Source organism: Lacerta agilis, chromosome 7, assembly GCF_009819535.1.
Source record: "Lacerta agilis isolate rLacAgi1 chromosome 7, rLacAgi1.pri, whole genome shotgun sequence".
NCBI lineage: Eukaryota > Metazoa > Chordata > Lepidosauria > Squamata > Lacertidae > Lacerta > Lacerta agilis.
Window position 1 is genome coordinate 33,331,519 of NC_046318.1, and position 12,634 is coordinate 33,344,152.

The 12,634-nt window shown below is 38.5% G+C and overlaps 1 protein-coding gene across 2 annotated transcripts in view; it reads right to left on the reverse strand.

Annotated features, from left to right (window-relative positions):
• ZNF407 (zinc finger protein 407) overlaps nucleotides 1-12,634 on the reverse strand; it is a 333,562-nt gene that overhangs the window by 94,212 nt on the left and 226,716 nt on the right. For both annotated transcript variants that reach the window (XM_033154794.1, XM_033154795.1), the window contains exon 8: nucleotides 3,332-3,510. In XM_033154794.1, coding sequence (XP_033010685.1) covers nucleotides 3,332-3,510 — 179 coding nt within the window. The remainder of the gene's footprint in view (nucleotides 1-3,331; nucleotides 3,511-12,634) is intronic.

A 12,634-nucleotide genomic window follows, 5' to 3' on the forward strand; every position in this document is an offset into this window, starting at 1 on the left:
CACCTTCTACTGAGTAGTAATTCCTATGGATGCTGAGGCTTAACAGGATAAACAATGAGCTATTAGCTGAGGTTTCTTTCAGTTCTGTTGTGCTGTACTACTGGGAGCAAAAGTCCAAGCAAAAAAAAAAAATGTCTTTGGGACCTTGTACAATTCCTTTATGTTTTCTGGAAAGAGGGCTGAAACTTGCAGGTGACAATTTTCTTAGCAAGGTTACTACCAGGTGACAATAGTGGACATTTGCAAAGCAGGTAATAACACTACAAAACAAACAAACCCCTATGTAAGGATAAAAACAATCAGCTTTACACAGCCTAATTTTTTGGAAAATACAAATCTAAGGTAATATATATAGGCTGCATGAAACCTAGCATCCTTCTTTAGAAAGAGAAAGGCATTTATGTAAGGTTTTATTTCAAGCACATGCTAAAATTACTATTCTGCACAAGAGAGAAAAGGACTCTCTGCCAATCAATATGACATGCAATTGAAAGACTGACACTAATAGCTATTACTAGAATGAACCTGTTTGAAGCTGAGCTGCTGCTGCTTACTGTTTTCTTTATATAAAGCATTTCAGCTATCAAAAATACTACTTTATGTAGCTTGGAACCCAAGCAACATTCTGCTACTCTAGCAGCAGCTATTTTCAGTATCTCCCCTAACAAGGCCAGGCCTTTTAGTTTTTTGTTTTAAAAAAGTAAGTTGCTGGTATTTAAACAAACAAATAAACAAAAGCATTCAAAATGTACAGGGCTCTGCACTTTAAAATTGACAGTCAAATTACAACCAGAGAAGACGGAAATTCAGCTGAGAAAGGGACCCTATATCCATTCTTTAACAGCTTTGCACAAAGGTATGAAGTATTCTGTTATTTCATGTACCCAATGGACTTAGTTCCATTTGCCCTGATAATTACTATGCTTCGTGTGATTTAATGCCTTACAGGTAAAGAGAACATGAGTAAAATGAAATTGGCCAGCATGATATTTGATACTTTCATCTTTATATTGTGTTTATAATACTGCCTCATCAATGCATATGCAATGTATTGACCACATGGATGACTACAGCCATTTTTACTTTTAAAACCAATGGGTGTAGAGAAAGAAATAAAGACAAAGGGAAATTAATTTCAGGAAATTAAGCAAACCACTGATAATTAAATATCACTTTTTATGTTATGAAATTTCATAACTTCACTTGACATTCAGCGACAGTAGCTTCCACTTGGTAACACAGTCATACCTTGATAAAAATCACACAATAGATCACACTCTAACTTTTAGCAATCATTTCCCATCCACCCCCCTTAATAATTTGATAAATGCTTCTGTCAAGAAGGATAAAGATCACAATTTTATTTAGGCTTAACTACTTGAACTTTCAGGATTCCATTCATGAATATTGCAACTGTTAACAACTGATAGGATCACAGTTTGTCCCATTTTGATGATGTAATCATAGAGCAGCTTGCCTTTGAAGACTTGTTTCATGTAGGCTATGCTTATGGAAAGAGAAATTTATGTGGGGCAAAAATGAGTTCTGACCTTAGTAGCGGCAGCTTAGTAAAAGTGTTTTCATAAAATTTATCAGAGTTTGCTGGCAACAATATGCTAGACAGAATTAGAACAAAGATATGGCTCTTTACTTCTAAAGTAAAAGAGAAAGGATAGAGGCCTGACTTACTCAAGTGGTGATTAATTGATCTGCCTTACCATGAGTTTTAGATCCCAGAAGCCAATAATACAGTTGGAAAGTCGCCAGTAAAGCTACATTTCAACAGTGTTCTTTCCACTTTACTTTAAATAAAATAATATTATGTATTTTGTAGGTTAGGTTTACTATGAGGGTATAAGATAAATTATTTCAGGAAATATACATGCCAGAAGATAAGAGTCTGTCAAATAGATTACTCATATGATGGAATGCAAATTATTCAGGACAAAATCATCTGTAGCTGCTTCTTCAAAGAAGTAAACCTTTCATGTTAAGCAATCATGCGATTTTTTTGTTTGTTTAAATGTGGTTAAAGTTTATTATATTAACCCCTTTTTATGTTTCCCTGTGTGTGTCATATACAAACACACATAGGGCAACTTGTAACCCTTACATTTTTGTGACTGTGACTAACACAGAAATGTGGGTTTATGTGCATGAAGCATCATATATGCAGAATGTTGGTAGTGCTGAAGTCTAAAAGTGAGACTAACATCTAGTGAAGTTACATGGGACATGGGATCTCCCCATAATTTTCTTTCCCTGAAAGTAGTCCTGGAGGGGGGATTTGAATAAGGACAGATGAGGGATGGTCTCATTACTATGGCCCTAATCCATATTACCCACCTCAAAAAAGCTACTATTAGCTGCAGAGTGTAAAATATATAGGCACGAAGGATAGCTTTATGCTTTCTCCCTTTGCTGCTAATAGAAACTCAGGGAGAGGGTTCCAGTTACAGGTAGGTGTTGGTCAGCTGTAGTCAAAACAAAACAAAAAATTAAAAAATCCTTCTAGTAGCACCTTAGAGACCAACTAAGTTTGTTCTTGGTATGAGCTTTTGTGTGTGTATCTGAAGAAGTGTGCATGCACACGAAGCTCATACCAAGAACAAACTCAGGGAGAGGGGGCACTGATTTTAACTGGGGCTACAGTGTGGAAGAGAGTTAGCTCTTCATCCCTTCCCCACAGCTGCTTTTAGAAGAAAAAACTTCCATGAGGAGGTCCAATCATGAATATCCGATGTAACACCTACTTTGAACCTATGCTAGGAGACATGTCCTAATTCCAGGTGTATGATAATCATGACTGGAGAAGATTGGTCTGACACAGTCAAAATGAATAAAAAATTGTAGCACCTTACAGACCACTAAGTTTGTTCTGGGTATAAGCTTTCGTGTGCATGCACACTTCTTCATTAATGACTGGAGAAGGCATTCAGAAGCTACTGCTCATCATGTTCAGGTCCGATACTGCAACAAGTTTCAAGGCCAAGGCCTGGTTCTAATTAAGCCTTGTGAACATGTGCAAATACAATGTGAATACACTTTTTTAAATGATTAATAAGAAAAAGTAAATTGATCATGCATGATTCACTTCATGTCTGAATGCAGAACACTTCTGTGTAACATGCACCTGAGTTACTGTGAGTCATATAAAAGTGTGAACGGTTATGGAACAATGAATTTGACTGAAACAAGATCAAAATTGCTTTGTTCCTTGGTCAGAGTCATGCATATTACATTAAAAGGTACTTTCTCCCTACAGCCATTTAACTGAACTCCATTTGTGAAAATGAAAATTCAATGACAACAGCCATAAAGATGTTCTTACCAGCATGCAGGTAAGCTAGGTCAGGGTTCTCAATATCAGGATGCAATTCTTTCAGGTGGTTGCGAAATTCTACAGGGATATTGGTGCCATATTCACACTTGGGACAGTTGTACATCTTTACCCCTTCATGTTTGCCTGTATGCAGGATATGCTTGCGGATATTTTCAGCACAGTTAGACCTGTAGCAAATGCAGGGGAAATATAATGAAGTTATATTATACATGCATATTCACTGAATTGAAATATTGCTGTAAAACAGTTGGCTCCCCACAGTTATGCTTGTGAGTAACTTCCACATACACAACTTATAATGACACCTGCCAAGCTTTCCATGAGGGCTAGTTTTAGTATAATTTTAAAAATTGCAGTTTGAAATCATTTTTTAAAATAATACTCCCTCTTTCCTTTTTTTTTATTAAAAAACCACCTTAGAAATAATCATATCTAGTAAGGATGAAAGGTGGTATACAAATTTAATTATTAATGATGATAATAATGATGATATGAAGGAGGAGGAGGATTAAAACTTGCTGGTCCATTTTTTTAAGGGTTGGGGATATATACAGCCATGTTGTACAGATAATGCTGATATCACAGGCACATATAAAAACACACACATTAGAATCAAAGTATACATACATTAAGCTTAAAATAAAGTTTGAACCCTTCCATTATTATTTTTATTATTTCTTATAAATCATAAGCATAAATAAAGGCATGGTGCTGCCTTATAAGCATGGAGGAGAGGGTATGCAACAACCAAGATGGGACCTAAAAACATGCAGTGGGAATTAAAGTGAACTGTTAGGACAATGAAAAGAGGTGCAAAAGTTGGTTATCTTTTTCAAGGAACTAGCATGGTCACAACACTATCATGTTGACAGGCTGAACTTTTTGTTGGATACACTGGTAAAAGAATAGTGCCATGTGTGTCCCGTCCCCCCCCACTGCATCTGGGGCAGCAGGCTAACTTAGGGGATGCAGGGTACGCTGCATGGGAACTCTGCCCTCCAACATTTTGCTGTTTGCATGTGTGAGCAGGCAGAATAATGAATGCCTTGAGTTTTCCTTCCACTAAATCAGATGGAGAAGCCATTGGGAACAGAGGAGCTCTGTGTGAACATCACAGTCCTGAATGTGCAAAGAACACGTTACAAGCCAGCTCCCCCCACCCCCACTCTAAACATTTTCAGTGGGGGGGGGGGGAAACTTGGAAATGATAAATGAATAAAGTTTTTTAAAAAATACAAAAACATAACAAGGAAAAGAGAGGTAGAAGGAAATCTACCAAGAAAACAAGATAGGATTGAGTGTACACCTGGCTTTAAGAGGATTCTGGACATTTTAAATACGTATTTGCTAAAATGACAGTCTCTAAAATATCTACAAGAGGTAGGTCAATTAAAAGCAGGAGTTCAATGCTATCTCCTACGAGGTGATCACATAAAGTTGGTATCTGCCTTATGGTGCTGTCTAAGCTCACCTTCTGTCATGGACATCTGCTATATAATAACACACTACTCAAATATCAGAGAAGAGGCCTATAAGCTTTATTACAATTAAGAGGAGCTCCTGGGCCTCAGCTCTCTCAAGCACTTGTGTGACTAGCCATTGCTATAGGGAGTGCTTTGCAGCAACAGTTTTCTAATGAGCACTCTAACAAAAGAAAAAGAAAATGGATTCATAAGAATTGTTTCTAGAACTGTACTTTAATGGATAATTTATTAAAGCAGCATAAATGAATGTGTTACAAAATCCACAGGCTTATATGCATATATTAGTCTTACTGTTCCTGAAATTTTTATCCAAAAGCTACGTTTAGCCTAACATGGTAGAAGTCCACTACTGGCAGTTCCCTCGCTGCAAGAAGTTAGGTTACAGGGAACCAAGCAGAGGGCCTTCTCGGTAGTGGCGCCTGCCCTGTGGAACGCCCTCCCAGCAGTTGTCAAGGCAATAAGCAGCTATTTTACTTTTAAAAGACAACTGAAGGTGGCCCTGTTTAGGGAAGTTTTTAATGCTTGATGCTGTATTGTTTTTAATATTCGGTTGAAAGCCGCCCAGAGTGGCTGGGGAATAAATAATAAATTATTATTATTATATTACTGTATTTTGAAACTTCCTTAATTTCTATATTATTATTATTATTATTATTATTATTATTATTATTATGCCTGAGCTTATTAACTATTATTCTGCGATAGTGGCTTTTTGGATTGAGGTTAATGGGCCCATGTTGTTCAATGTCTTTATAAATGACTTGGATGAAGGAATTTGCAGATGATATGAAGCTGGGAGAGGTAGCCAAATGCTGCAGAAGACAGGATTGGGATTCAAGATGACCTTAACAGATAGGGCAAAAAGTAACAAAATGAATTTCTATAGGAACATATGTAAGGTTGTACACTTAGGCAGGAAGAACTAGCTGCACAAATGTAAGGCGGGGGGAAACTAGCTTGCCAGTAGTACATGTAAAAAGGGGTCTTAGTAGACCACAAGCTGAACATGGGGCAGCAGTGTGATGCCGCAGCAAAAAAAAAGGGGGGGAGGGGAGCTAATGCTATCCTATGCTGCATCAACAGAAGCATAGTTTCCAGATCAAGGGAAGTAAAAAATCCAGAAAGCTAGCTCTCTTTGAATAGCAAAGTTCATTATTTATTTTCTATACTGCTTAATATTATCTACCTACCTACCTATCTATATTTCTAAGTGGTGCACAAAAAACAGAAGCAACAACAGATAACAAACCAAATATTACAAAAAATACAGAGTTACATATAAAGATGTTTCCTTAACACAGTTATATCAGTATAAATTTAGCTTCCAGGATCTCACCAAGGATCCAGCTAATTCTCAGCTCACCCACAAAATTCTAACAACCAGAAGAGTTCCTGGAAACAGCAATAATAACCCTAGTCTCTCACTCTAGACTTGTTTTTGATGGGCAGGCCCATACCTGTGCTCCGTTAAGCTGCACTCCCCTCACCCAGTTCCAGGTGCAACAGGTTCATTGAGTTCCCCAGGGGGTCCAGGGGATGGGGAAAAGCCCCCCTCCCCTTCACTCACAACTCTTTCTCCACCATCTATCCTCTTCTCCTCTAACTGCTTTTCTTATTGCTATTAACTTCTTAGCTCAATGTCCCTCTGTCTGGGGCATGGGAGACGAATAGGGCTGACTGAAAAATATGTTATGCATTGTGTGTTGTTTATATTCATGTGCATCTCTGTATGTTTTTCAAATTGAATCTCAGATCAAATGAGACCCTGCTATCTCCTGGGAGGAAGTTGTCAGAATGGATCCTGTGCCCTGCCATTCCAAGAAGGAGTGACTTCTCCATTGTCCAGAAAGAAACCAGTAAGAAAAAAAGCAATAAGAGATAAGATCTCATAGCACTTGAGAACCAGCACCCAAAGGACCACAATAACAATGTGAAATATTATCACTGGGATTCATGTTGGGCAACTAAACAGAAGTGATAACCTCCTGTTTTATTCATGCTTTCCCAGAGAGAATTACCAGTATCTTTGCAAAGCCAGAGAAAGACACACACAGGAAGGTTACCAAGGTCAAGCTTCAAGATTTGTAGACAACCTTAATATAAGGTTGCATTACAAATGCCATGCAATCAAATATAGCTGCACAAACTCAGGTTGCAGAATCAATGACAACAGCAGGCCAAGACACACACACACAAATAAAAACCGTTCCACAAATGTTGATATTCATGTATTTTAACTCTTCCTGACACCCCAATGTTTCATATAGAAAATAATCAAAACCTGTTTGGAATTAATACTGACAGTACTGGAGTAATGCTAGTGCTTTGTGGTAACAATGCTTTCAGCTTTTCCGCATTTGTAGCTTTGCAAGGTTTTTATGATCTATTTGTTATGACATACAGTATGTGTGACAGATGTCCAATGCTGGCTGCTATAAAGTAGCAGAGGCCTGTAGGGCAGGAGCTAGAACCTGCGCATCAGCACTGAAATGCTTGAGAAAACTGATAAGTTATTGCTCTTGTCCCAGTATCCCTTCAGCAAAAGTTGTATGTCCAAATGGCAGCTCCGACCACACACACACATACACATTCACAGTCACCCTTCTAGCACACACCAGTTTCCCAAGTGTAAAATAAAAGAATGTACAAAGTAACTACTGTAAATACAAATGTTTAAGTGGGTAGCTGTTCTGAAGCAGCATTCACTCCTTTGCACACAAGAAACTAAATACTAAGAAATTAGCTAAAGGAAGAGTTGCAGTGATGTATTCTTCACCATCTAAAAATAAGATGCGAACAAAAAACATTTGGTGCTTTGTATACACGAGGCTGCAAGCCACCTTGACTGCTGAAGAACGCTCAGCTACTCTTCCACTGTATTTTGAAAGATTCGGCACAAACAGGGCTTTTTTTCCCACCTGGAAGTCGCTGGAACTCAGTTCCGGCACCTCTCAAGTAGGTGCCATTGCAATTCTAAAAGAACAAGGGAGGAGTTACTGGTGAGCTCCAGCAACTCTTTTTCTAGAAAAATAGCACTGGGCACAAGGAATACCGAATGGCAACAGATACCTAGGTTAAGAGTAGCACAAACAGAGAATTCAGATGTTAGATTTAGAATAAGTTCACAAGTAGCAGTAGCTTTTCCACATTTTATTAACAAAAACCTTACCTAGAACCAGAGCCCTCTTCTCTGAATTGACAGATACCGGATAATAGTATCTGCTTTTTGTAGAAGCATACAGCAGCTTATGATGCAGAAATTGGGCCATTAACTATGTCAGCAGGGAAGCTACATTCTTAAAAGCAACAACTGGTTGCATTTTATGTACAGTTTCATAATAGGGTAATATAGTTCAAATACACAGTCCAATTAATCTATTTTTGCTTATTGATTGGAAAATTAACTCTGTATAGCCGAAAGTCTAAATAATACCCAAACATCGCTCAGTGCCCCAATAATGCTCTTTGCTCTGCAACCACATTTGCTAGCATTCTTATGAACCACAAGCGGAGACCAAGAGGAACAAACAGAACAATATGAACTTTGAAAATTTGCACAATCTGAACTCAGTTTCAACTGAGAACTTGGAGGGGGGAACCTTTTAGAGGATAATGTAAAAATGTATCAGAAATTGAATTCTATTCTATACAAAGGTATCTGTTTTAAAATGTTCGAGAATATGCCATAATTTTGACATTTAAGTGGTCTCATCAATCTCAGTGGAATTATACAGCTGCTTGAAATGAAATTGAAAAATGATGTGCAATTTACACAGTAGTCATGGATTGCCCCATTTGCTCAAAAATGGGTTGGACAGGGGATGGGGAGGACTTTAGCAATCCATTTATTACATTTTGCCTCCTACCAAATATTATTATACTCTCCTTATGTGTTTGTGTGTGTGTGTGTGTGTGTGTAATACACATACATATATTCCAAATAAATAGCAGGAATAAAAGCAGTCAAGATACAGTGAAAGAGAATTTACAATTCTTTGTACATTCACAGAAATGCAGAAAATATGCTCACAAATGTAAATGTACAGATGGAGTTTATGAAAGCTCATAGATTCTGCTTGCTGTAATGAGATGAAAAGAGACTCTGAACTTTGCTGGAGTCAGAAATGATAGCAACACACCCTGAAGGCTGCCTGTCAATCCTATATGCAGATGGTACTTCTTCCAACTGGCCCTTTGTGTCAGTTCCTTCAGCCACTCTTGTAGCAGACATAGCTCCCTAGAGGGAAAATCCTGTTGATCTACTGCCTGGTTGAGTGTCCAAAGCAGTACTGTCTCTATCACCTCTACTCTAAATGATTATTTCCTTTAGCTATTGTACTGCCTTCGCCATCTTGTATAGCCAGAGACAGAAAACAACTCTCCCTCTCTGTCTCTTTCATTTCATTTCACCTGCTCAGATTCAATTCCTGAATGCAAAATTTGGTTCGTCCAAGATGGTAACACAAATCCCATATTTATTATGCGATGTTCATTGCATGAATTCTACATAAATAAAGTTTTTAAAAATAAAACCAAACCAAAACGTATTGTTTCTGCTTTTCACATATGTGACTTGTCTGTGGATTGCAAAACTTGTATCATACTTGGTTGCCCTCACACCATCACTGTAAGAAATATTATTGATCTTTTTAAAATCCAAGAATAAGGTTTTCTGCACTTAAAATTAACTCTTTATTGTCAAAAGTACACTTACAAGTTAGGAAAGAGAATGTCCCTTGATCCTATGTCTCTCAGCTACCCCTAGGTGTGCACCTGATGAGGCAGTTGCCGCAACAGAGAGGCCTTGTCCCCTCAGCTTATGTATTTCCCTCACCAGAGCTGTATCAAAACAGGCAAAGACTATGCCTGCATGTTACCTGTTTCTGCCCCTCCCCTTTTAATCCTCTTCTGGTCCTGAGAGACAATGGAGTAGGAGAGGTGGGGGCAGCAGAAGAAGGATGTGTAGAAGCCCTTGACTGTACACTAGTCTGACCTGTCTCCCCCTCCTCCTGCACACATTCTTCATTCTCCAATCCTGCAGCTTCTCCTGCCTCTGCCCACTCTCTCACCATATATAAAGGTCTGGTGACTTCTGTTTCAGTGTATCTGAAGAAGTGTGCATGCGCACAAAAGCTCATACCAAGAACAAACTTAGTTGGTCTCTAAGGTGCTACTGGAAGGAATTGTTTTTATTTATTTTTATTTATTTTTTTACTATGGCAGACCAACACGGCTACCTACCTGTAACTGTTTAACATTATTAGAACGATATTAGATATATCATTCTAAAACATCACAGGGCATACTTGCAAAATAAAACGTTTCTTACCTTCGTCAAAACGCTGTCTCCCTACTGCTGGTAGCTGGTTGCTCTGTAGTGCCTTCTGGTGTCACATTTAAATAATGTTAAAGCATAATGTCATGTGGCCATATGGTTTTCAAAATCATTCCTTAGCCCTTCCTTAATGTTAAAAACTATGAGTGTAGATCTTCCCCAAGTAAGCTCCATGCCTCAATGGGACTGACTAGGCCAATCCAGTATTCTTCTGATTAAATGGCAATTCTTTTTTGCAGGTGCTGCTAAGAGGGCGGGGCCAATGAGGCCAGAATACACTGACAAATTCACTCCAGCTGTGGGTCCTTCAAGCTAACAGGGAGGGGCTGGGGAATGGGGCTTCACTGTGGGCAAAAGAAAAAGAAGGGAATATTTTCTTTCTAATACTGGGAAACAACAGCATTGGATAATTGTAAAAAATATTTATAGACTGTCCCTCATATCAAACACCAAGGTAGAGAACAATAAAATATGCAACTACAATAAAACATAAAGGGTCATAAATACAATAACAAATAACAAATAAATAAATGACTGGCTCAAGTTGAACAACTGTGTAGCCCCTGTCAACATAAAAAGCAGAAGAAAGGGTGGCTGCTGAATCTCTGTATAGTACAGCATGGGACCAGCAACATTAATGCCCAACTTCTAGTTGAATATAGTTGGGCTTCTGAAAAAATGGGGAATAACTAACATTGCTTCTCCAGATGATCTCAGTAATTGCACTGGCATGTAAGGGTTCAGGCATATGGCAAAGGTGGGATGGCAAAGTTAAGCAAGTTAATGAAATATCATTTCTAATATTTCCATGATGCTCTATTGGAAAAAAAAAACCTATACCATTGTTCCCCTCCGAAATCCCATTTTTTGCAAGCAACTTCTCTTGCCTTTAACTCAGACCCAGACAGGCTCACATTTTACTGGCACCACCAGCAATAGTTGTGCTCTGCAGCTTTCTACTTAGGGATGCTTACATGTTCTGCTAGTCCAAAAACTATTCTATCACTTATGGGAAAAGAGAGAGAGGGAGAGGGAGAGGGAGAGGGAGAGGGAGAGGGAAGGAAAGAGGGAAAGAGAGAGAGAGAGAGAACAAGAACAAGAACACACGAACGCTAATAGGACAGAGGCACTGAATGATAAGAGACAGGAACCACTGAATTTATTTAATAATCCCTGTCCGTTTCACAAAAATGGCCTGTGTAATCTTTTTAAAAATAATAACTGGGTTCATTTCAGAGCCTGCACAATGCTTCTCTTTGTCCCTTGTAAGTCTCTCAAATGTCTTATTTTAAAGGAATATATAGTACTCCCGGAAGACATTTTCCCATTTCTATTCTCTTCAACTCCTGTGAGCCCTTGTTCTGTGTGATAAGGCAATCTCCTTCGGGATCTGAGCTGTGTAGTTTCGCACCACGAGTGACAAGGACTCGACTTGAATAACTGCTGTGCGCAGGTTGTAATTATGTCAGCTGGAGTGTTGAACAAGGGGACTGATTAATGTGAGCCCCAGCCCAGGCATAGTCCCTATCAAAACCTCCGTGCAGGCCAAGCAAGTGGGGATGGGTTAAAGCAGAAAGACAAAACATGCTGCATTGTCCATGATAGATGAATTGCTCCAACAGTCTTCAGGCAGATGTTCCAGGACAGTATAATATACAATTACTCTGCCTTATCACCTTCCAAGGGACAATAAAGCTTCCTCCTTCTATAGCTCATGTGAGTGAAGGCAAAATTAGTTTTACTTTTACAACACTGACTCACTTATCATGTTGCCTTGATTGTGCTTTTACAGCTAAAGAAAACATATATTCCACTTTTAAACTGAAATAAAATCCCTTTAATAAAAACCAGAGAACTCTTTTGAAACTATTTTGCATCACAGCAAAGGAATTCGAGAAGACTTGAGTTAAGTCATGGGGAACTAAAAGATATACTGCTATCATTAAAGGGACAGGCTTGGGAAGCATGTTTAATGCTACATCACATACACCGAATCGTATGCCTTTGCTCTACAATAATTACCACCCAACACTGTACTAGGAATCACAAACACTGCTTAGAATCCCCACTATAAAACCCTTTTCCTCCTGCTAACCTCCGTCACTGCCGGGGTGTTAAGGGTAACTATCTGTATAAAGTGGTTTTGAGGTTGCACTTTTAAAAAATTATGAAAGCAGGGAAAATACATCAAAAGATACAAAAGATACATTTGTATCTTAATAGTTTTTTATATATAAAAAACTCACTGATGCTAATTGAAATATGTTGTCCAAAAAGGAGGGAAGGGGAGAATGCCGTTAAGAAAAAGGTATTATTACAAGAATAAATAGAAAAACATGTCTCAGACTTAAGGCTCAGGGCTTGTGGGATGCCAGATATGACCACAGCACCATGACCATTTAATTTGTCTCCACGGCAAGGAAATGATGCCCCTAGTGGGAAAATGAGGCTGATTTACCAATGGTTGGTACT